The sequence below is a fragment of the Lissotriton vulgaris genome, chromosome 6 (assembly GCF_964263255.1).
Source record: "Lissotriton vulgaris chromosome 6, aLisVul1.2, whole genome shotgun sequence".
NCBI lineage: Eukaryota > Metazoa > Chordata > Amphibia > Caudata > Salamandridae > Lissotriton > Lissotriton vulgaris.
The window spans coordinates 1,838,577,815-1,838,605,344 of record NC_141694.1 but is presented as its reverse complement, the minus strand read 5'-3'; the positions used below and the strand labels follow the sequence as shown (position 1 = coordinate 1,838,605,344).

Below are 27,530 nucleotides of genomic sequence, written 5' to 3'. Positions count from 1 at the left end.
CAGTATTGGTGAGGCCACCTGGGGGAGATGAGAATCTGGCGACAAGTTCTTTCTTCATCTTCCGGAGAACTCTGGGAACCAACGGTATCGGAGGAAAGGCGTAAGCATATATTTGAGACCAGTTGATTGAAAACGCATTCCCCTGAGAGTCCTTGTGGGGATGCCAGCTTGCAAAGAACAGGCATTTGCTGTTCTTCTCGGTCGCAAAGAGGGCTAGATCTTGATGACCCCACTGTTGAAAAATCCGATCCACCGTTGGTTGATGAAGTTCCCATTCGTGGGTGGACACGGTTGACCTGCTGAGGGTGGCCGCAAGAACGTTTGCAGTTCCCGGTACATGGATAGCCAAAAGATTGACTCTGTGTCTTTTTGCCCATGCCCATATTTCCTGGGCTTCTTGAGACAGACAAACCGACCGGGTTCCTCCCTGTTTGTTCAAATAATGCATGTTTGTATTATTGTCTGTGCGAACTAATACCGTGGCCTCTTGAATGATTGCGCGAAAGGACTTGAGTGCTAGGAAGATGGCTCTTAACTCCAACAGATTGATGTGCCAGACCTTTTGTTGAGGGCTCCATCTCCCGCTGACCGTCAGCCCTTGAAGATGTGCTCCCCAACCCTCGAGAGAAGCGTCTGTGGTGATTGTGAAGTTTGGTGCGTCTTGAAGGAACGCGCAACTCTGTTGTACATTTCTCTCCTGAATCCACCAGAGAAGGGCTCCTCGGATGCGAGGGGTGATTCGGATGAGATTTTCGAATGAGCCGGAGACCGGCAGCCATTGCAGGTTGAGTTCTTACTGAAGAGGCCTCATCCTGAGGCGGCAATTCTGTATCAAAGGAATGCAAGAAGTCATCCCCAGAAAAGACTTGAACTGTCGTACTGAAACTGACTTTCTTGCTAGTAAAGTCCGAGCCATGTCTTGTATCCTTTCTAGTCTCTAGTCCGATACGAAAGCTCGGACCAGTTGCGTGTCCAAGGTTGCTCCCAAGAAAGCTTGTCTTTGAGACGGTTCTAGCTGTGACTTGCCGAGATTGATGGAGACGCAGTGACTGGAAGAGAGACAGACACCATTGGACGTGGTTGTCTGTATTTGCGTAAGAACTCGCCTTGATAAGGCAATCGTCTAAGTAGGGAAATATTTGTATTCCCTCCAGCCGGAGGTGTGCTGCTACTGGAACCAGGACCTTCGTAAACACCCTGGGCGCTGAACACAGCCCAAAGGGGAGGACCTCTAATTGAAAATCCCTGCCAGCCACTCTGAAACGCGGGAACTTCCTGTGACGGGGTAAAATGGGAATGTGGAAATAGGCATCTTGAAGGTTCAAGGTGGCCATGTACTCTCCCCGCTGAGAGAAGATGCATTATTTCTTGGAGCGATAGCATCCGAAACGTTCGCTTTTTCAAGTACTTGTTGAGGGCAGGAAGATCCAGAATTGGACGTCATTGCCCAGATTTCTTCTTTATTAGAAAGAATCTGGTATAGAATCCTGTTCCTCTCTGAACCTGAGGGACTTTTTCAATTGCTCCTTTTTTCACATCAGATTGATCTGGGAAAAAAACTCCTTGAGATGAGCTGGAGGGGGAACATTTGGAGGAAACTTTTCGAATTCGAGGGCATGGCCCTTGGCCACAATGTCCAAGACCCACCTGTATAAAGTTATTGAGGACCATTTTGAGTAGAATGTTGAGATCTGTCCTCCAATTTTTATGTGGGAATGCGGCAGTAGCGGTGGCAGGTGATGAAAATCATTGTCTTTTATGTGAATCCTTTCCGATGTAGGCAGGCTTTCTTTTATTCTGGGAATAATTTGTGTTGCGCTGGCCGTAAGACTGGAAACGTTGGGATTGGTAAATTTGATTCCCTTGTCTGTAGGAAGATTGTTGATTATAACTTCCTCTAGTAGTGGACGATCCACGTCCTCTCAAACCCCGAAAGGGCGGCTTCCGAAATTGTAAGGTGCCAAGGGTCCTAGCTGTCTCCGTGTCTTTTTTGATTGTCTGCAAGGGTTCCTCTACCTGCGAGCCAAACAAAAATTCTCCATCGAAAGGCATGTCCAACACCTTAGCTTGCACCTCCTGGCAGGACGAAGTCGCTCTTAGCTAGCCTTGCCTGCGTAGGACAGCAGCCCCAGCTAACTGTCTGAAACCAGTCGAAGCCACATCAACTGCTGAATCAATCTCAGCCGAGATTCTCTCCCCCCTCCTGCAGTATTTTCAGAGCTTCTGCTTTGGAAGGTTCTGGAAGCATGTTGATATACGGCGAGATGTCAGACCCAGGATAGCTAAAGAGTTGGCAGCCTGGACTGTAGTTGCTGCCATTGTAGACACATGCTTCCCAATAGCATCCAGACGCCTGCCGTCTCTATCCGGTGGGGCTGCGATTGGGGAGGAAGGATTTCTGGATCGCTTCTGTACAGCTTGTATGATCACCGAATCTAACTTCGGGTGTCCCAGAAGGCAAGCTGGGGACTTTTCAGGAGCCTTATATTTTTTATCTAATCTCGGCAGTACTGGAGGGATAGATGCAGGAGTAGACATGACCTTAATTCCCTCTTTCCAGATGAAGTCAATAATTGGTATTGACTTAGTCTGCTTCCTTGGCTGGTCCTTGAAATCATAGAGGAAGCATTCCTGTTGTGTAGTCTCCATCTGAATATGGAAACATTGTGTAGCTCTTTCCATAAGAAGATGGAATCCTCCAAAATCCACTGGAGGTGAATCTGCGGTAACTGGAGGTGAAGGTGAAGGTGTTTGGACCAGATAATCGTCCCACTCCGACAACAAGAATCTGTCATCAACTTCACCTTCCTCTCTCTCTTCTTCGTCAGAAGATTGGTGTTCTTCATGATGATGGGAAGCTACAGGCGGAGGAGGTCTTGGAGACCTGAGAGCAGACATGGACGTTTGCACCACAGGCATTGGAGGCACAGAGCCCGCTGACTCAGAAGGTAGAAAACGCCTGTAATAGTCATTCAGCATGTGCTGTAAATTTGTTAGCAATGCTACCGGAATCTGAGCTGTGGGAACACCAGTAATGGGTGATCTTACATGCTAAAGCGAAGATTGGCCATCTTGATCGTCCTCTTCTTGGTACTTGATGTGCAACTCCGAAGGACTTGTTGCTGTTCCAAACCTTTCATCCTAGTCAGAATCTTCCTCACTACCAAAGTCCAGCAACTTGTTAGGGACTTGCAAGGGTACTGTTTGCAGTGATGGGTGTAATGGAGATAAAGGTTCTAGTCCAGAACCGCGTCTCTGAAGCAAGGAAGGCTTCGGTGTAGATGTAAACGCCCTAGAAGTTGACCAAACCTGCATGGTGGTACATGTAGACAGTTGCAGCATCGACGGAGGCACCATAGACGTGCTCGTCGACGGGGGCTTGGATCCTGACGATAAGTTCGTCGTGGACGATAAAGTTGTCTTGCCGACTAGTAAGGTTTTGTCATTGACGATGAAGTCTTCGTCAACGATGGAGCCTTCGTCGGCGGTCTAGTCGTCGACGGTGTAGGTATCGTCGACGAGCTCGTCAACGACGGGATGGTAGTCGACGATGATGGAGCAACCGTCGATGATGAAGCTATCGTTGATGGAATCGTCTTAAGCTTGGCCGTCGACGGGGCACCGACTATGGCAGATGAAGATTCTCTCGTCAACATGATAGGCTTGACAGAGAAATAGACCAACGTTGACGGAGAAGACGCTGTCGACATAATCATCTCTGGTTTAGGATAAGAGAAAGTTACCGTAGACGTAGATGTTGAGTTAACGGAAATATAAGTCGATGGCGTCGTCGACGACAGGGTCTTCTTCTGAGGTAAAGTCTTCTCAAAAGCTGTTTCTTTTGGTAAATTTCTGGTCGCTCTTCTCGGGGGTGTGGATGGCAAACGTTTGTTCTTAGCAGGGGGAGTAGCCTTAGAAGTAGAAGGCGTCTCAGACCCCTTAGAAGATTGTTGCTTCTTACCCAATCTTGGCTCCAGGAGAAGATAACACCTCTTCAGCAGCTTTCTTCCTAGAAGCTGTAGTAGACCCAGAGGCAATACTGCCTACCTCAGAAACAGGATTATCTTAATCCTTGAGCTTTTGTAGCCACAAAAGCAAGCTGCCCTTCCTGTTTCTTGAGGGTCTTCCGAGGGAAGGTCCTACCAATCTTGCAGTCCTTCACCTGATGGTCTGGGTACAGGCAGTAAATGCACTTCTTATGGGGATTTTCCTTGAAAAACTGGAGCGTGTCACAAGGCCTGAATAAAGATTTCTTAGAAGAAGACATCCTAAAATCCAGGATCTTGAAGGAAAAAAGAGAAGTACTGAGCAGAGCTCAGGGAGACTCCCTTCACACGACGTGCGGTAGAAAATCTGAGAGCCTGAGCCTCTGTTAATGTTAATGTTAAGCTACACTTGTAGAGCGCACTGACACTGTAGGTTTCCTGGCGCTGAGATTGAAGGTGATGGCAGAGGACTTTCTGGTGGGTGCTGTCGCCTGATTGGCTGCAGTTTGGGCTATACAAAATGACTAGGATAGTCATGAGTGTGGAAGTTTACATGGACATGGACTTGGACGAATAAGAAAAACAAAAACAAAAAAGGACAGCAATTGTATTGTCGGACTGACAGGCACTGAAAAAAACATCTTTGGAAGAACTTGTGGATGAGTTCTTCTAGCTACTTTGTTCTTGTGAATGCATATTTGAGGGCTTAAAGCATTTTTGTTGAATATTTTATTACTATCTGTTGCAAAGGCCCAACCCGAAGGCTCATCAATCCTGACAGAACCAAATGTAAACTCCACTGTGGCGCTTGTGCCATATGTGGAGGGGGCAGCTCCTTGGCCGCTGTAGGAATCTTTTGGTAACTAGCATATTTAACGGAATATGTTATCTACCCGGTATCTATTTATAACTTGTAGTGCTGCAGGTTCACATGCCCTGCATACTCCTGCCATCTAGTGTAGGGCTTGGACATTGCAAGTTGTTTTCATTTGAAGAAGTCTTTTTGAGACACTAGGTACCCCTTGACTCCTACATTAGTTGGCACTGCACGTGGGCAAGTATTCCATTGTTAAATTGTTTTTCACTCAGACAACTTGAGTAAGGAGTAACCAGTGTTAATGTTACAGAGATGTGCAACAAGACACTGACTTCTTGGAGGAGGGTAGGTGCATGTGAATCTACAGCATTACAAGCTATGAACAGATGCTTTCAGGGTAAGTAACTTATTTAGTTTGCAGCACGGGTGGCTGGACACACTGTAAAGCAGTACTCCCAAACGTCGTGGATAGTGCAGCTATCAGTAACTGAGTTTTTAAGACTGCTTGGCCGATACTAGCCTGTTGACAAGCAAGAATATCCACACAGTAAAGCTTAGTAAAGGTTTGTTGGGTTGACCATGTAGCGGCTTTACAGAAAAAACACAAGGAGATGGGACGGAGAGCTGAAACTTTTCAGCTCACTTCGCCACCCCAGTTCAGACCCAGCCATATGCAAATGTGTCTTGACCCTGTCCCTCATGGAACTGAGGGACAGGGTCAGAGTAGTCTTCCCTGGACTGGAAACAAGCATCCTGGGACCGGTTTCGGGGTAACACCCCGTATCAGTCAGGCTATCTTGAATCCAGTGGCAAAGTGAGCAAGGAACCCACGTCTGGGTATACCCTGCCAACTTAGGGCGAACACAGCAAACACAAGGAGATGATAGATGGAGCGCTGAAACTTTTCAGACACTCAACCCAAGTCACAGATCTGGGTTGAATCCATCACAGTTCTTTAGCTCACTTCGCTACCCCAGTTCAGACCCAGCCATATATAAATCATTCTTGACCCTGTTCCTTATGGGAAACTGGTGTGGCGAACTGAGCTAAAGAACAAGGATGTTCGCTTTGTTCACCCTAAGTTGGCAGGGTATGCCCAGACATGGGTCCCTTGCTCACTTTACCACTGGATTCAAGCTAGCCTGGCTGATGAGGGGTGTTACCCCGAAAACGATCCCAGGATAACCTGGCTTGGCAGGTCGGGCTGGACTGTTCCCACGAGAAACAGGGTCAAGAATGATTTGCATATGGCTGGTTCTGAACTGGGGTGGAGAAGTGAGCTAAAGAACGATGATGGATTCAACCCAGATCTGTGACTGGGGGAAGAGTGTCTGAAAGTTTCAGCACTCCGTCCATCATCTCCTTGTGTTTGCTGCTTTACAGAAGTCAGCTATGGGAATATTCCCTAAGAAAGCTATGGTTGCCCCCTTTTGTCAAGCAGAGTGTAGTCTGAGGGGAGACAAGAAAAACCTTTTTGGCTTTAAGGTAGGAAGTTTGGATACATTTAATGATGAGGTTTAGCAAATGCGATAAAAAACTGTTGAGTCTTACAAAAAGATTTAGTTCTGTGAATATAATTAACGAGAGCCTGTTTCACGACTAGGGTAAAATGGGCCCTCTGGGCTACCGAGACGGGGGGGGGGGGACGGGTTAGGGGAATAAGACTGGTAGCTCAACTACCCGATTGCCATTTTTCCTTTCCGCGCTTAGCTATTTGAGGGAGCACCCAACATTGGAAATAAGGCTTGGTAGTAGAACTTGTGGGTAGAGTTCCCATTTGAAGACTTGTCGATGTGGCCTGCTGAGCAGGCACGCAAAGTTATTGTCCACTCAAAGCAGTTAACTCTGCTATGTGGTGTGTGATGGTATATTGCCCAATGCCAAATCTTCTGCACCAGTGCTGAGACCTGTGGTGAGTGAGAGCCACCTTTCAGCAAGTAACACCAGGAGGTTTGTGCCTGTTTTGATTAACACGGTCTTGCCTCAAAAGCTCTAAAGCACAAGTTACTTACCTTCGGTAACGATATATCTCTAAGAAACAGTAGTTAGTGTTAGATTCCTTACCTTAGAATATCCCCAGGCGTCCGACTGGATCCAGAAAGTTTTGCGTAGCAGTACCCATGCGCATCGGTAGGCGTCGTCTGAAGCTCCGCGTCAGTCAGCGGCGTCGTGATCGCTTGGTTGACGTCGGAGTACTTCGACGCCGCCCACGGGCGCTGACGTCAGTTCTGTACATAGCTTTCTGCGCCAGGAACGCAGAGCCATGATAGAAACCGACACTGGTGCCAATAAACTAGGGCTGTGCAAGGGAGATACCGTAACCCTAGATATTGGTTCGCAGAACGGGGAGGATTGGTGGGACGGTAAGGAATCTAACACTAACTACTGTTTCTTACAGATATATTGTTACTGAAGGGAAGTAACTTGTGCACCTGAAAGAAACAGGTTAGTGTTAGATTCCTTACCTTAGAATAGATACCCCAGCAATACCAACCCCGGTGGTGGGTCTGCGAACCAAGATCACACCAGAAAGTCCTGGAGAACGGAAAAGCCGAAAAAGCCATCTCTCCGGACTTAGCTGTGCAGGCAGTAATGTCTAGCAAACGTGCGCAGTGAAGTCCACGTAGCTGCCTGACAGATGTCCTGCAAGGGGACTTCCCGACCCAGGGCAGTAGTAGCTGCCGTGGCCCGAGTGGAATGGGCTCTCAGCCCAACAGGAGGCTCCTTTTTCGCCAAGGAGTAACAGACCCTGATGCACAACACGACCCTCCGAGAGATGGTCCGCTTGTGCACCGCCCGTCCCTTCTTAGCGCCCACGTAACCAACAAAGAGCTGGTCGTCCACCCGGTACTGGCGTGTGAGGTCTAGATAGAACAAGAGCGCACGTTTGGGGTCCAGACGGTGGAGCCTCTCTTCCTCTTTTGAGGGATACGGAAAGAAGGTGGGCAAGGTGATGGACTGCCCGATATGAAAGGCTGTAACCACCTTAGGCAGGAAAGAAGGACGAGTCCTCAAGACAACTTTGTCCGGATGGACAGAGAGGAAAGGAGACTTAGAAGATAGAGCCTGGAGTTACACACTCTCCTGGCAGAGGTGATGGCCACCAGGAATGCAGTCTTAAGAGTCAGAAGACGAAGAGGGCAATTGTGAAGTGGCTCGAAAGGAGAGCACATCAAAGAGGTTACAACAAGGTTCAAGTCCCACTGAGGCATCACAAAAGGAACAGGAGGAAACGTGTGTGATGCCTTTCAGGAATCTATTTACAACCGGGGACTTGAAAAGAGAAGGCTGATCAGGAAGCCTCAAGAAGGCTGAAATGGCTGAGAGGTAGCCTTTGATAGTGCCCAGAGCAGAGCCCTGCTGGGCAAGAGAAAGAAGAAAGAGGAGAACCTCCGAAAGGGGGGCAGAGAGTGGATCCACAGCCTTTGCTGTGCACCATGCCACAAATTTGTTCCACCTGCAGGCGTATACCGATTTTGTGGAGGGACGCCTGGCTGCCAGAATCACATCACAGACTTCAGGAGGCAAGTCAAATGGCCTCAACTGTCGCCGCTCCATCTCCACGCATGTAGGTGGAGATTGGACAGGTTCGGGTGGAGGACCGTCCCCAGCTGCTGCGACAGAAGGTCCTCCTGAAGAGGCAGACGAACCGGGGGATCGACTGACATGCAGAGTAGCTCGTGATACCAGTATCTTCGTGCCTAGTCCGCAGCCACAAGGATGTCTTTGGCCCGGTCTCGCCGGATCTTCTTCAGCACTCTGGGCAGATGTGGTTTAGGCGGAAAGGCGTACAACAGACCACAGCTCCACTTGCGACGAAAAGCGTCTCCAAGCGAGTGCCACCTTGGAAATGCCAACGTGCAGAACTGATGACATTTAGCGTTCTCTTCGGTGGCGAATAGATCTAACCAAGGCTCTCTCCACTGCTGAAAGAGACCTTGCGCCACGTCAGAGTTCAGACGCCACCCCCCATCCCAGTAGGGACGTATCTGTCACTACTAGGTGCTCCGGTTGGGGTAGGGAGAGGGATCTGCCGCTGAGCTAATCGCGGTCCTTGAGCCACCACTGCAACTGTCTCGCAGTACCCTCCGAGATCCGGATGTGGTCGGACAGGTTGCCCTGATGCTGGGCCCACTGAAACTTCAGGTCCCACTGCAGAGCCCTCATCCGCCACCTGGGGTGATGCTCCAGAAGGATGCAGGAGGCCATCAGCCCCAGAAGCCGCAGCGTCAACCTGACCGAGACTCGGGATAAAGGGTAAAAGATCGGAATCAGAGCGTGAATATCCCGAACCCGCTGTTCGGGAGGATAAACTCGAAACTGCGCCGAATCCAGAACCGCTCCGATGAAGAGGAGCTTCTGAGAGGGGCACAGATGTGACTTCAGCACATTGATGGAGAAGAACAATAGTTACTTACCTGTAAACAGGTGGTTCTCCAGTATTGGTGTCTTTCATAGATTCACATGCCTGAATCATTCCCCGTCGTCGGAGTAGGAGTCTCACGGTACATAAAAAAGCAATAAAATGCCATAAAATATATAGCATATTACAGAAATACCAAACCAGGAAGTAAGTAGCCCCAGCTACAGTAGAAAAAACTTCCACTTTCGTGACTATCTAGGTCATTATGTGTTAGTCCAAATTTCAGCCAATCAGGCGACAGCACCCACCAGAATGTTCTCCCCAGAGGCTCAGGCTCTCAGATTTTCCCGCACAGGAGTGAAGTCCCATGCTACAAGAGAGAGTCTCTGGGGGAAGGCGGGCGGGTTGCATGTGAATCTATGAAAGACACCAATACTGGAGAACCACCTGTTTACAGGTAAGTAACTATTGTTCTTCTCCAGTATTAGGGGTGTCTTTCATAGATTCACATGCCTGAATCAGAATAGTAAGCAGTACTCACATTATAACGCTCGTAGACGTCAGAATATCATGTATGCATATAACTAAATATATATCTATGTATACAGTAAAGGAGACATGCACAACAGTAATTACATGTTCTGAGTAAACGTCTAAGAGCAGAAATGAGGAGGTGGAAACAGAGGCTCACCTTATTTGAAAAGATTGCGAAGCACTGCTCTCCCCACTGAAGCATCTGCATCATCTGCCGAGTCCAGACAGTAGTGTCTAGTAAAGGTGTGCCTGCTAGACCACGTGGCAGCTCTGCAGATCTGTCGAAGCGGCACACCAGCAAAAAGGGCAGTGGAAGAGCTAACTGCCCTGGTTGAATGTGCTCTTGGCAAGGTTTGCAAGGGCCTACCGGCCTGTTGGTGACAAAGTCCAATTGTACAGGAAACCCATCTAGCAATGGTCTGTTTTGAAACAGCACAACCCCGGCGCTGCTGGCCATAGGCCACGAACAGCTGGTCTGTTTTGCGGGTGGCCGAAGTTCTGGAGAGGTAAAATCGAAGGCATCTTCTAATGTCTAAAGAATGCAGTGCTTTCTCAGCCGTAGATTGTGGGTTAGGAAAGAATGTTTTAAGGACAACGGGTTCATTAAGGTGAAAGTCCTGTGGTACTTTAGGCATGTATGTGGGATTAGTGCGCAATACCACTGAGTCCGTGGTGAATTGAAGAAAAGGTGCCTTAGACGTAAATGCCTGAATATCGCTGACCCTCCTAGCAGATGTCAAAGCCAGGAGCAACGATACCTTCCATGTCAGAAATTTCAGGTCCACCTTATGAATCGGCTCAAAGGGGTGTCGCATGAGCTGGGAAAGGACGATGTTCAGATGCCATGCCGGAGGAGGTTTCCGGATTGGCGGAAACATGCGAAATAAACCCTTGAAAAATTGTTGGATGATCCGTACAGAGAACAGAGAGTTTGATCCATCTTGGCGAAACCTAGAGATGGCTGCTAGGAAGACCTTAAGAGTCGAGTGCGCCAAACCCAGTCTGGCTAGATGCAGAAAGAAAGGAAGGATCTGTTCTGGTGTTGCTTGAATGGGATGTAAGTCATTAGCTTGGCACCATGCACAAAACCTCTTCCACTTAAGTTTGTATGTCTTGATCGTGGATGGAGCCCTGGCTTTTGCGAGCACCTCCTGACAATCCTGTGGAATATTTAGGTGTGCAAATTCCATGTGTTGAGGAGCCAAGCTGACAATTTCAGCGAGTTCGGGTCCGGATGGTATACCCTGCCTTGCTGGGTGGTAAGAAGCTGCGGAATGCGTGGTAGTGGAACAGGGTTGCATTCCGAGAGAAGGAGTAGTTCGGGGAACCAGTATTGTCTGGGCCATCGAGGAGCAATCAGGATCAACCGGCATGGCTGTTTCTTCATTTTCCTGATAACTTTCGGGATCAGAGGTATCGGCGGAAAGGCGTACGCGAAGATCTGATTCCAGTTCAGTGAAAGGGCATCCCCGCACGAGTCCTTGTGGGGAACCCAGCTTGCAAAGAATGGGCATTTCCGGTTCTGGAAGGTTGCAAACAAGTCCAAGTCCGGATGCCCCCACATCTGAAAGATGCGACGCAGAGATGGGAGATGGAGTTCCCACTCGTGAGTGCAGCCTCCGGACCTGCTGAGAGAGTCCGCCAAAACATTTGCGATCCCCGGAACGTGGATCGCTGACAGATGAATATCGTGAGTCAAGGCCCAACTCCATATTTCTTGCGCTTGTTGAGATAGTCGGACTGATCTGGTCCCGCCCTGTTTGTTTAGATAATACATGCAGGTGGTGTTGTCTGTCCGAATCAAGACTGTGGCACCTTGCAGAGTCGCTTGAAAGGACTTCAGGGCTAAAAATATGGCGTGTAACTCTAACCGGTTGATGTGCCATTTCATTTGGACCTGGTTCCACTTCCCGCTGACCGTCATGCCTTGGAGGTGTGCACCCCAGCCTGTCATGGATGCATCGGTCGTCACTATGAACCTGGGAACTTCCGTTAGCATGGAGCATCCCACTTGTAGGTTGGATCGGTGGGTCCACCATGCGATTGCTTGTCGCATGCGAGGTGTAATGTGGAGGATATCTTCGAAAGATCCTGTGGCTTGGATCCATTGGCGACTGAGTTCCTCCTGTAAGGGTCTCATTCGAAGACGGCAGTTGGGAGTGAGTAGAATGCAGGAAGAAAGCATTCCGAGGAATGACTTGAATATGCGTACTGAAACGAACTTTCTTAGTGACAATGTCCTCGCGAATCTTTGAATTTTGACTTGTCTTTCTTCTGAAATGAATACTAGGGCAAGGTTGGTGTCCAGTGTCGCTCCTAAAAAGTCCTTTCTCGTTGTAGGTGTGAGGCGAGACTTCTCGAAGTTGATTGAGAAACCTAGGTTCTGCATTACCGACAAAGTTTTTTGGACGTGATCTTGAGCCGTGTCGAAAGAACTGGCCTTGATAAGGCAGTCGTCCAGGTATGGATAAATTTGGATCGATTGCAACCGAAGATGGGCCGCCACTGGGGCCAGCATCTTCGTAAACACTCTGGGGGCTGATCGCAGGCCAAATGGGAGGACCTTGAACTGGAAGTCCCTGCCAGCCACTCTGAACCTGAGAAACTTCCGATGCCGTGGGAAAATCGGTACGTGGAAGTATGCATCTTGAAGGTCGAGTGTTGCCAAAAACTCTCCCGTCGAAAGAAATTGGAGGATCTCCTGAAGTGTTAGCATCCTGAATGTGAGTTTCTTCAGAAACTTGTTTAGTGCTCGCAAGTCGAGGATGGGGCGCCACTCTCCTGACTTCTTGCGAACGAGGAAAAATCTTGAGTAAAAGCCTCGTCCCCTCTGATGATGAGGCACTCTTTCGATTGCCCCTTTCCGGATCATGGTGTTGATCTGGACGAATAATTCCTTGAGGTGCGCTGGATCGGGTCCTCTTGGGGGGCAATTTGGGGGGATTTTTACGAATTCTAAAATGTGTCCTCTGGCCACTACATCCAGGACCCATTTGTCTGTAGTAATTTTGGACCAATTTAAGTAATGCTGGGATATTTGACCTCCAATTTGGTTCGGGTTGGGACAGAGTGATGGCAGGATGCGTTCCTCATTTCTTGTTGTCTCTTCCTCGATAATTAGATTTTCCTCGAGGTTGAGAGTAATTTCCTCTCTTCTGTCCATAGGTTTGTTGCCGGTAAGGCTGAAATCTTTGGTTTCCCTGGGTGGAGGAATAAGAGCGTTGTTGGGCGTATCCTCCTCTATTATTGAAATTGCCCCTTCCTCTTGTGCCACGAAAGGAAGATTTCCGGTACTGAAGGGTACCCAGTGAACGCGCTGTTTCCGTGTCTTTCTTTATTGCCTCCAGGGCCTCATCAACATGCTTGCCGAATAGTGACTCTCCATCAAAAGGCATGTCAATGATTCTGTTTTGAACCTCCTGCCTAAAGGAGGTTGCCCGTAACCATCCTTGCCGTCTTAAAACAGTTGCACCCGCAAGCTGTCGAAAGGCAGTGGCAGCAACGTCCACAGCAGCGTCAATCATCTCCGAGGAGACACACTCTCCTTCCTGAAGGATTTTCTTGGCCTCAGTGCGATCAGGCTCGGGGAGCTTGTTTACGTACGGTGAGATGTCTGACCACATCTGTCTATCATATCTCCCTAAAATGGCGAGGGAGTTTGCGGCTCTGACGGTTGTGGCTGCAATGGTAGAAACCTTCTTGCCAATGGAATCAAGGCGTCTCCCATCCTTGTCTGGAGGGACAGCGACCTGAGACGTAGGGTTGGAAGATCTCTTCTGCGCTGCCTGTGCCACCACAGAATCGGCTTTAGCTTGCCCGACAAGGCATGCTGGAGAAGTAGCAGGCGCCCTATATTTTTTATCTACTCGAGGGAGCACTGCTGGTAAGGAATTCGGCTTGGCCATGATTTTAAGGCCCTCCTTCCAGATGAAATCTATAATTGGAATGGTCCAACTCTGCTTGTGAGGGGTAGATTTAAAATCATACAAAAAGCAGTCTTCTTGCTTAGCTTCCATGGTTATTAGAAACCTCCTAGTCGCTCTTTCCATGATCCTGTGAAATGAGGCAATGTCCACGGGTGGTGACTCAGAAGCAGTAGGCTCCGCCGGAGAGGGTGTGTTCGCATTGTAATCCTCATACTCCGACGATTCAGAGGCTTCATTCAGCTCTCCTTCTTCCTGATCATCCTGTTCCGAAAGCTCCTCTTCTCGTGGCTGAGGAGATGAAATCGGTGACGTATGCAACGTTGAGCGACTGTCCTCCAACGCATTAGAAGCCCTTGGTCTTGTACGCGGAGAGAGGGAAGGCCTTCCCTGCGGCAAAGGTGTAGACATCACTGAGTCACCTGACTCAGAAGGCGGGAAACGTCTATAATAGTCACTGAGCATGTACTGTAAGTTGCGGAATAGCTCCTCAGGCAGTTGCCTATCAGTGTCAGGTCCTTCAGCACGCGGAGCAGGCTGAACGTCCTCCATGTCATCCTCAACATCCTCCTGAACTTTAATATGGAGTTCGGATGGACTCCTAGCTGGCCCAAAGTTCTCGCCCTCATAGTATTCTTCTTCATCGGAATCCAAGAGCTTGTCAGGCACCACGATGGTATTAGAAATAGAGTCCACAGTAGCTCTCTTTTTTAATAAAGTAGCCGTGGTCGCAGGAGATGGCAATGGAATCCCTGCTGTTTGTGCGGACCAAACCTGCAAAGTAGTGCAGCTTGAAAGAGGCGGCGTGAACGGGACGCCTGTATGCTGCTGACAGTGCTGTCCCGCCGACGGAATCGTCGTCGACGGGGTCGTCGACGGGGTCGTAGACAGTAGCTTTGTCGACGAGTGCCTTGCCGTCGACGATGATCTTTTCGTCGACGAGGTCGTCGACGGTGGTGTCGTCGTCGAGGCCTTCGACAGTGGTGTCGTCGTCGAGGCCGTCGACGGTAGTGTCGTCGTCGAGGCCGTCGACGGTGGTTTCGTCGTCGAGGCCGTCGACGGTAGCTTCGTCGTCGAGGCTGTCGACGGTATCTTCGTCGTCGAGGCCGTCGACAGTGGTTTCGTCGTTGAGGCCGTCGACGGTAGTGACGTCGTCGAAGGTGGCTTCGCTGTCGACGATGATCTTCTCGTCGACGAGGCCGTCGACGGTGGTGTCGTCGTCGAGGCCGTCGACTGCAGTGCCGTCGCCGGGGCCGTCGACGATGGTTTTGTTTTCGTCGACGATGGCAATTTCTTAGAAGAAGAGGACAAAATCGCCGGCGGCACCTTGGCCATCGTCGTCGGGGCAACTGTCGACGACGAGATAGGCCTAATCTGGACATGAACCAGTGTGGGCGAAGAAGCTGAAGACATGACAAGTGTAGGCTTCGGTGAGGAGAAAGTCATAGTGCAGGTGGTAGAAGTGGCCACATGAGAAGAAACACAGTCCTTCCTTGACGTTGAAATTGTCAATAATGGCAACTGAGGAGGCACAGATTTAGAAGATTTCTTAGGCACTGCCTTAGACCCAGACTTCTTAGAGGGCGTAGAATCCCCTTTGGAAAGTGGGATAACTTTACTTGAAGAACTAGGCCCAGGAGCATCCAGGGAAGATTTAGACTTCTTAACCCCCTTCGCCCTCAGAGATGAAACATCAGTTTCAGCCTTCCTCTTAGTTGATAGAAATGAAGAGCCGGAACCCAAACTTCCTACCTCAGAGATAGGGTCATCCTTGTTCCTTAGTCTATTGAGCCACAATAGAAGGCGCCCTTCTCTATCCTTGATGGTCTTGGAGGGGAAAGTCCGGCAGATCTTGCACTCCTTCACCACATGATCCGGATAAAGACAATACAAACACTTCTTGTGGGGGTCCTCCTTGAAAAGTCTTGACTTCCCACAAGAGTCACAGGCTCTAAACAGGGATTTAGATGAAGACATCTGGGAAAGTTGAAGAATTTAGAGATATAGAAGAAAAAACTGAGCAGAGCTCAGGGAGACTCCCTTCACACAACGTGCGGTAGAAAATCTGAGAGCCTGAGCCTCTGGGGAGAACATTCTGGTGGGTGCTGTCGCCTGATTGGCTGAAATTTGGACTAACACATAATGACCTAGATAGTCACGAAAGTGGAAGTTTTTTCTACTGTAGCTGGGGCTACTTACTTCCTGGTTTGGTATTTCTGTAATATGCTATATATTTTATGGCATTTTATTGCTTTTTTATGTACCGTGAGACTCCTACTCCGACGACGGGGAATGATTCAGGCATGTGAATCTATGAAAGACACCCCTAATACTGGAGAACCCCAGCAGGTGCAGGAGGTCGGCCGTAGTCTGGAGGTGGCGGACGACTGTCTGGGGCGAGCCCGCCTTCATCAACCAGTCGTCGAGGCACTGGTAAGGCCAAAGGGGAGCACGGTAAACGGAAAGTGCTCATGGCCTACCGTGAACCGCAGTTAACGCCGGTGGGCCGGCAGGACGGGGATATGGAAATATGCGTTCTGCAAGTCCAATGCTACCATCCAGTCTCCAGGTTCTAGGGCAGCTAAGACCTGAGTAAAAGTCAGCATCTTGAACTTCTCCTTTCGGAGGAAGTCGTTGACGCTCCGGAGGTCCAAGATAGGGCGTAGGCCTCCTTTGCCCTTCTTGGGTACCAGAAAGTAGTGGGAGTAGTAACCGCGTCCTACTTCTAGCCCAGGAACGCGCTCGATGGCCCCCTTGGCCAAGAGGGCCATAACTTCCTCCTGCAGAAGTTGCCAGTGATCCCCTGACATGCGTTGGCTCTGCAGTGGCATGGCTGGAGGGGTCGACTCGAAGGGGTGGGGGTAGACCCTTCAGATGATTTGCAGCACCCACCTGTCTGACGTGATGGTACGCCAGTGGAGGTGATGGCGGACCCTGCCCCTCACTGGCGTCATATGGGCCTGAAAGCTCATACTAGGAAGGTTTTGCGGCAGATGCTGCGGGAGCGGGTGTGGACTGACCCGGCCGTTGCCCCCCAGCACTGCCACGGTAGCTACCACGTCCGCGAACGGGTTGAGGTTGGTTCTGCGGCCTGTGGCTGGCTGGACGTGTGGGGGGACCCCTCCCATGGCCACGAAAGGGGCGAAAAGCAGAAGTTTGCTGACGCTGGCCCGACAGGCCCAGGGACTTGGCCGTAGCCCTGGAGTCCCTAAACGTTCTAGTGCACTATCTGCTGTGTCGCCTAAAACGCGACTGTCATCAAAGGGCATGTCCATGAGCGTGGACTGGACATCCCCCGAAATGTTGGCAGACCTCAGCCAGGCGTGGCAACGAATCGCCACCGTCGTGGAAATTGCTCTGCCCAGCGAGTCCGTGGTATCAAGTCCACACCTGATTGAATACCGTGCAGCATCCCGCCCTTCCGCCAGGGCTTGGGCGAGCCGTGTCGGAGCCTCCTCTGGACACTGTGGTAGCACGTCCGCAACCATATCCCACAGAGAGTGGATGTAACGCCCCAAAAGGCAAGCGGTGTTGACAGACCGCAGCCCCAAACTCAGAGAGGAGAACAGTTTCTTTCCAAACTGATCATACCTTTTGGATTCCCGATTCAGTGGAGCGGTTGGGAATGCGGTCTGGGAAGTTGAGGCCTGGATAACCAGGCTCTCGGGGTGGGGTGGGTAGACAGAAAGCAAGGGTCGCTCTGAGCCGGGCGGTGGCGTCGGGCCACGTTCCGATCCACAGGAAGGCCTGTAGAGGGCAGGTGCCCATCAGAACGTCAGTGAGGGCTTCGTTAAACAGCAGTAGAGGCTCCGAAGAGCTTGCCTGCGGTTTGAGCACCTCAGTGAGGAGATTGATCCTCACAGCCGCGACAGGGAGCTCAAGAGCCAAGGCCTTGGCTGCCCTGTTAAACACCACGCTGTAAGCAGCATCCCCCTCCGAAGCCACGGAGGGAGGAGAGATGAATCCAGTGTCAGGCGAAGTGTCTAGACCACTGGCCTTCCCCAGCTCATCTGCCCAGTCCTTACTCAACTGGCACTGCTGTGCTAGAGTGTCCTCAAACCCCTCCCAGTCCTCCCCTTCATCTGTGTCCTGAAAATCAGGCAAAAATGACGGAGCCGGGTCATAGGCGAAAGGCTCACCCATCGGCGTCTGAGACGGCGCCGAAGCAGCGTCGGACCCGGAATGAGGCTGAACCGGGGGCGTCGGCGTCCGAAGACGGCACCGGGAGAGACACCATGGGGGTCGGCGCCAGCAGAGGAGTCGTGAGGTCGACTGGAGAAGGCCCAGATCTAGGCCTGGATCCTGCAGGGCCCTGCGGCGTCGGGACCGGAGTCGACTGCGCCGGGGCCAAAGCACCAGACGGCGCCGGGGCCAGAGCCACCGGCCCACTAGCGCCCCCAGTCGGGTTTCCGGGGCCCGATGGCGATCTGGTAAGCCTAGACAGAGGGAAGTGAGTCCTCATGGCAATGAGGAAATCACAAATCTCCTCCGGCGGTGCTCGCAGGCCAGGGACCGGAGGGTATGGGCCTGGAGGTGGCACCTGCGGCTCCGGCAGACCCACGCGGGCGGTGTTGCCCGAGCCCTGAGCGCCGAGGGGAGTCCTAAGAGCGATGATGTCTCTGGACTTTTATATTGAGTGCCTCGACTTACCCGAGGACCTGGAGCCCGACGAGTGATGATTTGACGAGCAAAGACAGCCGCTCTGCGACCGGTCCCTCCTCGAACCGGACCTCGAGCAGCGCAGAGCAGACGGCCAGAGCTCAAGCAGCTTGCGGGACCGCTCCCGCCTACCTTTCGAGGTCAAGGTCCGGCAGTCGGGGCACGACTTATCGTCGTGGCCGGCCCAGAGGCAGAAAAGGCACCGACGGTGGGGGTCGGTCACCGACATCAATCGGTGACAGGCCTCGCAAGGCTTGAAGCCATGCATCCCTATCGGCACCAGGAGTCTATGTCGACTCGAAATGATGATCAAAAAGAGATCAAAAAGTGGTCAAAAAGTGACCAGAGTACTGCTTTTCCCGGATCTGCGCTTGCTGGCGCGGAAAAAAGAAGAACGGACGTCAGCGCGCGAGGGAGGCGTCTAAGTACTCCGACGACGCCATCCCGGCGATCACGACGCCAACGACGGACGCGGAGCTGCAGACGACACCTACTGAAGCGCAGGGGTACTGCTACGCAAAACCTTCCGGATCCAGTTTGACGCCTGGGGTTAATCTAAGGTAAGGAATCTAACACTAACCTATTTCTTTCAGATAGAAGGTTTTGAAGCCTAGCAGAACGACAAAACGTTTGAGGTAACGGATATGGAAACCCCTGGCAGGGGCGACTACAGATCCTGTATTGTCATGTTACGAGGATGTTCTCCCCAGCCAGAAAGTGAAACATCAGTGATGAATTTCACTAGTGGAATTAGGATCAATGTACGGCCAGCCCTACAGCACATGGCTGCTGCTCCACCACTGCAGAGAAAGATGAATATTGGCCCATATCAACACTAGACCCTAGAGATGACCCTCTGCTTGGGACCACGGTGCGCAGAGGCACTCCTGCAATTGCCACTTGTGCAGTCTAGCATGGCAAGCCATGGCAATACAGGAGAACATCCTTCTTTGGGCATTCCTGCCTGGAAGACAACTATTTGGCTAAATAAAAAGCATTAGCTGCTGAAGATTTAGTACTCTGATGGTTGGGGTAGGCTTGCTTGCTTGAGAACTGATCCTACAAATGGTTGAATGTGCAATGGTCAAAGGGGAGAATTGGTGGCAGCTTGAATGTGTACCAGACATTGCTGTCTGCCCACGTCAGTCATCTAGGAAGGGGAACACGTATGTGCCAGTCCTTCTGAGGTGGACTGCTACTGCCACTAGACATACTGTGATCACCCTGGGGGTTGCAATGACCATGAAGTGATGCATACAGAACTGGCAGTGTCGTCCACCTACCATGAATTGAAGGTAGCACTGATGAGCTGGATGGATGGGAATGTTAAAGTAGGCATCCTTTTGATCTAGTGCAGACAAAGTCACCTTGCTGCAACAGGTGGATAACATCCTTTAGAATTGTTTAATGAAAATGTTCTGAGAGGCTGTATTTTTTGAGGGGCCTGAGGTCGAAGATTGGCCTGAGAGAGCTGCCCTTTGTGGGGATTAGAAAGTACAGGGAGTAAGTTCCTTTGCTCTAGTTTTGTAAGGGCACTGGTTTTATGGTTTTGTGAGTTGGAGCATGTGTTCCTCATCTTTGTGGATGTAGATGTGTTCCGCTCTTGAGGTGTGCATGGGTTGGTATGTTTGGCATGGTTGGGAGAAGTTCAGGGCAATGCCCTTGTAGGGTGATAGCTGGAACCCAGTGATCGGAGAGGATTTCTTCCCAACGTGGGAGAAACCTCTGTAAACTCATCCTGACAGGTGGTGCGTGAAGGAGCATCACCAGTGGCCAGTGCAAAAGCCCATTAATAAACAGAGTCTGAAGGGACGTTGCCCATGATGTAAGTAGGTTCTGATGGAGCAGGTTTGTACTTATGTACTCTTGGAGTAACTACCCTGGTCTTGATAGTCTTGAATGTCTCTGTAACGGTTTTCAGCATTCCCTTAAGAACTGGAAGAAATTGCATAGTTTTACAGCCTTGACAGTGTTTCCACAAGAAGTCCAATTCCTTATAGGTGACGTGCCTATGTACCTTGTGGTAGGATCCTGTGCTCTATATGGTTCCATGCTATGTTACTGTTTCATCTGCGGGAGAGGCCCGAGTGGAATTGGCTCTAGGTCTGCTGGAGGATCTACACAGAAATCCGCCCAGGAGTCTTCTGTAGGCTGGGGATAAAACAGCGCGGTAAAAAAGGGGGTAGTGATGGACGGAGCATCCGAACCAATCAAACACTCACACCCAGTCAAGAGATCTGGGTTTAATACATCACCGTTCTTTAGCCCATTCTGCTCCCCAGTTCAGACATGGCCATATGCAAATCAGTCTGACCTGTGCCTCATGGGAACAGTCCAGCCCGAACTGCCAAGCCATGCCTTCCCTGGACCGGAAACAAGTTTCCGAGGACCGATTTCTGGCATTTCAGCCGTCTTCAGCCCGGCTTGCTTGAATCCAGTGGCAAAGTGAGCAAGGGACTCACGTCCGAGCATACCCTGCCAACTTATGGCGATAAAAGCGGTACAAAAGGGGGTGGTGATGGACGGAGCATCTGAACCAAACACTCACACCCAGTCAACAAATCTTGGATAAAACAGTGGTTTGTAATCTTCGTGGGGGCTGATGGAGAAAGGGTGGGGTAGGTGATTATAGGGGGTTATATGGACTGGGGCTGCCTTTGTCGGAGTAGGACTGTGTAGACCTTGATGTGCAGGTTATAAATGTGGAAGTGGAGGTAGAGCTTGCAGAGGTGGTGAAAGAGGTAAAGCTGTAGGAGGAAGGGATATTGGTGGCCACATCCCTGAACCTCTTGCGTTGTGCTGGAGACGCTGAAGAAGGGTTTGGCCTGGGCTCTGTCTCGAAAATTAGATTCCTCTTCTATGGTAAAGGCTCTGAGGATTTTGGGTCTTTAGAAGTGATTTTCCTTTTTTGGGGGTGGATGAAAACGTGATTCTGCCTTTCATCAATCTCTTCCTGCACTTTTAGTCTCTTTTCAAGCGTCAATACAGCATACACAGCATCTGCCCTAAAAGACTCCATCTCTTATCTCTGGGTCACCCGGACCACTGCCATTTGCACAGTGTGCTCTGCTGAGGACATTCTACAAAAAAGGGGCACCAATGCAGGAGCCACTGGTCAAGCAAGGACACAGAGCACATCATTAGCAGACTGAGGGGTAGGTGCCCACTACTCTTTGGGGAGACCCAAACTCATGCAATTTACTCTATTGTGGGCAATAGCTTTGGTAAAAATGTAGTCTGCTCAGAATCCTTTTCACCTGCAGGATCACCTGGCTGCTCGGTCTCCAATAATTCTGCAACTTCCCTTGAACCCATACAAAGATAGGGAGATGTAGGGAGCATGCCATCATCGGATAGCTGTGTCTCTCCATAGGCAGGCCTCAAGGAGACTTGAGCAGTCTACGCACTCATTCCGCCACATCCACATTCCAAACTCAATAACCAAAATGGACCTTCTATCAATATCATCCCATTAAGATAGTGGCAACTTCTCAGCAAAGCAGGTTGCACAGACTGGCCAAAAAGCAGCAGGCTTGGTCAAGAGTGCCTCAAATCTGCAGCCATCTTGATCTGGCCTACCCTACCCCATGTCATTGGCACATTCTGTCCCACAACTTGGAAAAGCAAATTAGGAAATCTTTCCTTGGATACAAACATGGGCAGGATGGTTAAAAAAATATCAATGAGGTCCTTCAACCTACCTCTTTTGACAGTTTCTGTGAGTCTATTGCTAAATACACTGCCAAAGTCTGGGTATGCCAGTCAAACTGAGCAGGAGCATTATCCACTTTCACAGATGCAGCAGACATACCAAAAAGTATTCTATCACCAGGAAACATTCTTCTGTTCTCTTTATCCGGGAGAAAGGTACTCCAGATTCGGTACAATGCATTTCTCTTCATCATAGGTGACTGAATCACTGAATCTGAGGAGGGTGCATTAATAGAAAAGCAGGGTGCTCAGAGGTGCTCTTTACTTCTTGACCATGTGGGATGGAGCAGCTTTTCAGACAGCAGGATTTTCATGTCGTGAAAGCAACTACTTTGATGCCAAACTATGGCAATAGATATTATGGTTTCTGCTTTTTTCCCCACTAGGCCTCCTTATATAGGAGTATTTCACAAGGCTAGCCTGATCTGAGGTGTATTACATACTTCCTCCATAAAGTTTCCTCAGCCTTTCCTGGCAATATCACAAGCTTTCTGGTATCTGCTTCACTGCCTCCAATTCAAATCCCCGTTTCATTCCTTAGAGCTCTATCAGACGAACAAAAAAAAGAGATCACAAGTGAATTTAAACATTTTTTTCCTGTAGCAATAACAGTACTTTACAGTGGAGGCCATCTTTCAGATGAAAGTAAAAGTAAGAAAGGAAACAAATAGTGAGGGGAAAAAGATTCACATGCTATCATTTAAGTGGGTCTCCCTCAGTTACTCTGACATTGCAGTACAAGGTTAAAAAGGTTTTTACAATGCCCTTTTTCTTAGCACATCCACCTTATCCCAAAGGAACAAAATGGGAGCCAATGAGGCAAGAGTGCTACGTGGAGACAGATCTCTGGGTAGGTAGTTCTCAAACCACGTTTTACACCACTGAGTTTTTCTTTGCCACTTATTGTGGGTGCATAGCATTTCCCCTATATAGTCGTTTTTTAACCCTGAAGGTATACTATATTCTTGTGTGAATGCCTTTTGGTACGATTTCAATATCATGCATTCTTTAGCGACCCAATCACTAGTAGATTAGGAACTTTGTCCTGATGAATTGCCATGATCAGTTTTGACATTAAAAAGTCAAGAAACATGTCAACCTTCTTTTAAGTATCACCTTTTGAGCTTGTTTGGACTACTGCATCCATTTCTAGCCATTAATTTTTTAACGATAACAAAGGGGCCCACATATTAAATTAATCTAGGGTATTCTTTAGTTATTTGTAACCTCAGACAACACCAGTCTACCCACATTATCACACTTAACACTCCACCTCACTCTTCACATCGGCAAAAAACAAAATAACTCCAGCAAAGAGCTCCCCAGTGGGGCACGTTGGGCATTCCAGCGCCAGCCCAAAGAGGAGTTGCCCGACGATGAAGCATGACACCCAATCGGGTGTGTGAGGGTGCATCCTGGCCATCTCTTCGTCTGTATGAGAGCCAAAGAGAGAATTACCCACAGCAGAGTAGTTCTGAGAACCCACCCTTCCTTCCTGCTGAAGGTAGTGTCGGATTTTATTGTTAAGCAATCCAACTCTCTGCCTACTTTCTTTCCCAATCCTTCCTCTCCGGCTGAGAGGTCTCTCCATTCTTTAGACCTAAAGAGAGTTCTGAGATTCTATTTGGACAGCAGGTCTGAAGCTATTAGGAACGCCGATTACTTGTTCGTGAACTATGATTCCATCATGTTAGGTTTCCCAGCCTCCAGCGGTTCCATCTCCAGATGGATAGTGTCATGTATCAAGCTGGCTTACCAATTGGCAAATAAGCCCCTCTTGTCTTCTTCCAAGGCTCATTCCACTAAGGGAAAGGCACCTACAGTGTCTTTTCTGCACAATGTACCGTTTGCTGAGATCTGCAAGGCAGCCACTTGTTAGTCGGTACATACACTCACAAGACATTGTCTCGACTCTGATAGTAGAGCAGACGCTCAATTAGGCATGGCCTCCTTGAGAATTTTATTTCAGTACAGAATTCAGCCTCTACAGTTTCTTATTTTCCCGCAGGAGTAGAGGATGGGCTTGCTATTTGAGTCAGTGCTTATGACTATTGATGAGGATCCCCTGGAAGAGAAGGATGAGTTACTTACCTGTAATCCTAATTCTCTTCCAGGGGTATCCTCATCAGTCATAAGCAGCCTACCCACTTCCCTGGGCAAATGATCCATTAATATGTCGTTTCTTTGTGCCCTGACCTGCGGGTCTCCGCAAAGAACAACTGAACTAACTGTCACCCGTGAGGCATGATGGGAAGCTGGGGTTCATGGCTTCCTTAAAGGCACGCTGCCAGCTTATGCTTGCAATTGCTTTCATTTTCTATACTGTTACATTTTCAATGCAGCCTATGGGCTAACAATACCAGCGGTTTTGCAGGACAACTTTCTACTGTTCATTAAAGAGAGTTCAAGTGTCTCCTTGTCCTCCTGTTTTCGGTTTGTTGCAAAAGCAAGGGGTTCCAGAGCTTTTGTTAGCATTGTTTGTTTCTTGGAGGCTGCATGGTGTGTGAAAATAATATGTGATCTATTTATATATGTTTTCAATGGCTCTGCAGCAAAGGATCACTCGACAGCAGGTAAGTTAAAAACTTCTATTTATTGCATCTCGAGGGTCAATGAGCTTCCGTTATTTCCTCTTGTCATCCTGACGCGTTTCAGTGCTGTCTGCACTTTCTTCTGAGGAATTATGGCAATGCGGCATTGTAAGGCAGTTTACGCTGTCTGTAGTAGTGCAGTCTCGTACGTGCTTCGTAGCACATGATCCCTCACAGTGAATTAGGGGATTTATAGTTCTTACTGCCAGTTCGTTTATCCCACAGTGGGTTCCGCAAAGACATAGCAATTATCCAAGTTCGCAGTGGTAATGTGCCAGTCCACCGCGATATTTAAGCACTCCAGCGTGCCCTGGTTGCTGAGTACACCCTCATTCGTTTGAGCATCTGCATCTATATATAAATATGCTTTCATGTGTTTTTTTAATATATTCCGGTTCCCCACGCATGGGCGTGAATATTCAGTGCTTATGACCATTGATGAGGATTCCCTGGAAGAGAACATCAAGTATATGCCTTAGAATCTGGAACTCAGTTTCAACCTATTTCGCATGTCATATGTAAAGCCATGGAAGAAATCAATTCTATTTTTTCATTCCATGTTCTTGGATTTCCCCTTATAATATTACAACCATTTTAAATGTAATCTTTGGTAGAGCCCAACTACATGATAGACCCAGAACAGTCTTCAAAAACATATCACAAAACGTCTGAATGTTAATTAGGAAAGAATACATCAGTACATGGTCTCATTAAAATACACCTTTTCATACATTTCAACCTAACCACACATCTTCAATATTTCTCAGCTAGTCAGGAGGACTCACCTTGAAAGGACCCATGACTTCGAACATCATGGATTACAAAACCTGATAAGAAAACCAGGCTCACAAGCAGAAGGCGTGACCAGGGGAAACCTCCACCTCTCATTTTGTGTAGTAGGACCTTATAAAACACATTAAAAACAGTTACAAATAGCAATAAATAGTGAACACTGTTCAAATTATTGCTATACATTATGTTACCAAGCATGGAGTATGGGTGTAGAGCAGTACAATAATAGGTCATAAGCAATTCCCTTGATTAAGTAATAAACATGGAATAGAAGCTTTCATGTGGCTCAGTGGACTAATGCTTCCACTGCAAGGGCCTGTGTTCGACCTCATGGTCACAGGTTCAAATCCCAGTGGGTCCACTCAGCCTTTCATCCATCTGAGGTCGATAAAATGAGTACCATTGAGTTGGGTAACAAGAAACATCTGTTATTCAGCGCCAAGATAACTCCGGGTGAAGGTGCGCTTTACAAATACACATGTTATGTTATGTTTATGAATCTTATTCCCAGACAGCATCAGGTAAGTAATGCTTTCCGTTTGCAGCACGGACTGCTGTAAATCACATGTTCTGCCTAGATCAAAAAGTAGTATGTGTACATCTAACAGTGCTGATCAGCACAGCACAGTTGGAAGATACCTTGGAAAAAATGTCTCACGTACAATCTACTGAACCAGTACTTTCAAGTAGCCTTGAATATTCACACAATTAAGTGACATAAGCTCAGTGTTCAGAGCCATCTCTAATAGTTTGGCTGGGAAGGCCTGCCTAGAGATGGGCATGTAACTACTAGGCTCTTGAGGATCCAAATCATTATTTGTTTTTTATTTTTCAGCAAAGGCAGACTTGAGGCTTTCTTCCACTCAGAAGTAAAGTATCCAGTGTTGATGACTTCATAAAACTCATAGTCAATTGAGTGCTAAAAACCTCAGGGGCAAGATGAACAGTTTTTGAGGGACATAGATCTAGTGGTGATCCCGATTTAATAGATCCAATCAAATGTAAAACTTGCTCTGGACTAAGCAAGGAGAACTTGTCAAAGAAGGTAGGTGAGGATTGTATTTTGTTCATCAAAGGTAAAGATAACGTTTGATTATTGGATGCAAATGTGTCTTTAACTGCCACCTGTGCCCTCACCTGATCACCAGCAAGGGGGAATGGTCCACTTGCCCACTGGAAGACGGCTTGCATATGGAACACATCAGGGAGGGAAACGAGCTAAGTAAGGTCCTGGGAAAACACGCTTTTGCACATACTATGGACCTGATTAGAGTGGGCAAGGACAACTTGATCCACCCAACTTTTAAAGGGAGGGGAAGGGGCACTTTCATTGATTTTATCTTCGTTCACAAAACACTAAAGTGTTAGATCACAAGTTTTATCATAGAACCCAGTGTGTTTAGCGATCATAATCCCCTAGTATTGTCCATACCGGACCCCTATCCACCAGAGCACCCACACCAAATTCAGCCCGGCGGCACAATTTCAGCCACCGATCAGGGAAGGAGACTGAGATGGTCCAATATTAATGGCAACATTTTTTACAGGGAGTTACTTTCAGAGAACGAACAGCAGGTTTGGAAATGCCTAGATCCAGCAGTGGAGGGGGCAGACCTAATAGCATTTGAAGGTGTTGCACAATGCATTGATGGCCTGCTCAGGTGTAGAACATCAAGAAAGGAACAGGACACCCCAAGGTGGTTTGACCAGCAATGTTCTACTGCCTTGAGGAAACTGAAGTTAGCTTTAAAGGCTGTTCCCCAAAGTTAAAACCTTGGCGTCCACCTGTAAGGTATGGTACAAACAGGCAGTTAAACATAGCAAAATATCTTTACAGCACCAGGCATGGGAGAATCTAAGAGAAGCAGCCGAGGCAAAGGACTCGACCGCTTTCTGGAAAGTCATTAATGATCTCTGCTTCCAGGATATAAATAAACCCAAACTTGCATGTCACGTCCTACCAGAGTCCTGGATGGAGCATTTTCAAGGCCTTTATAATCATGGTAGTATTAGTGACCCAGTAATATTAGTAGAGGAGGGAAATTCGAGCCCATCCCAGATATCTTTTTCCTTGGGAGAGATAAAAGCGGGCATTGAGGGACTGACACAGAACATGGCCCCGGGCCCTGATGGGATTCCCTCAGATCTTCTAAT

The 27,530-nt window shown here is 48.8% G+C and overlaps 1 protein-coding gene across 1 annotated transcript in view; it reads right to left on the bottom strand.

The window, feature by feature from the left end:
• TMEM214 (transmembrane protein 214) overlaps positions 1 to 27,530 on the bottom strand; it is a 357,109-nt gene that overhangs the window by 63,914 nt on the left and 265,665 nt on the right. The window contains exon 13 of the mRNA XM_086928122.1: positions 25,370 to 25,487. Within this exon, the coding sequence (XP_086784248.1) occupies positions 25,370 to 25,487 (118 nt within the window). The remainder of the gene's footprint in view (positions 1 to 25,369; positions 25,488 to 27,530) is intronic.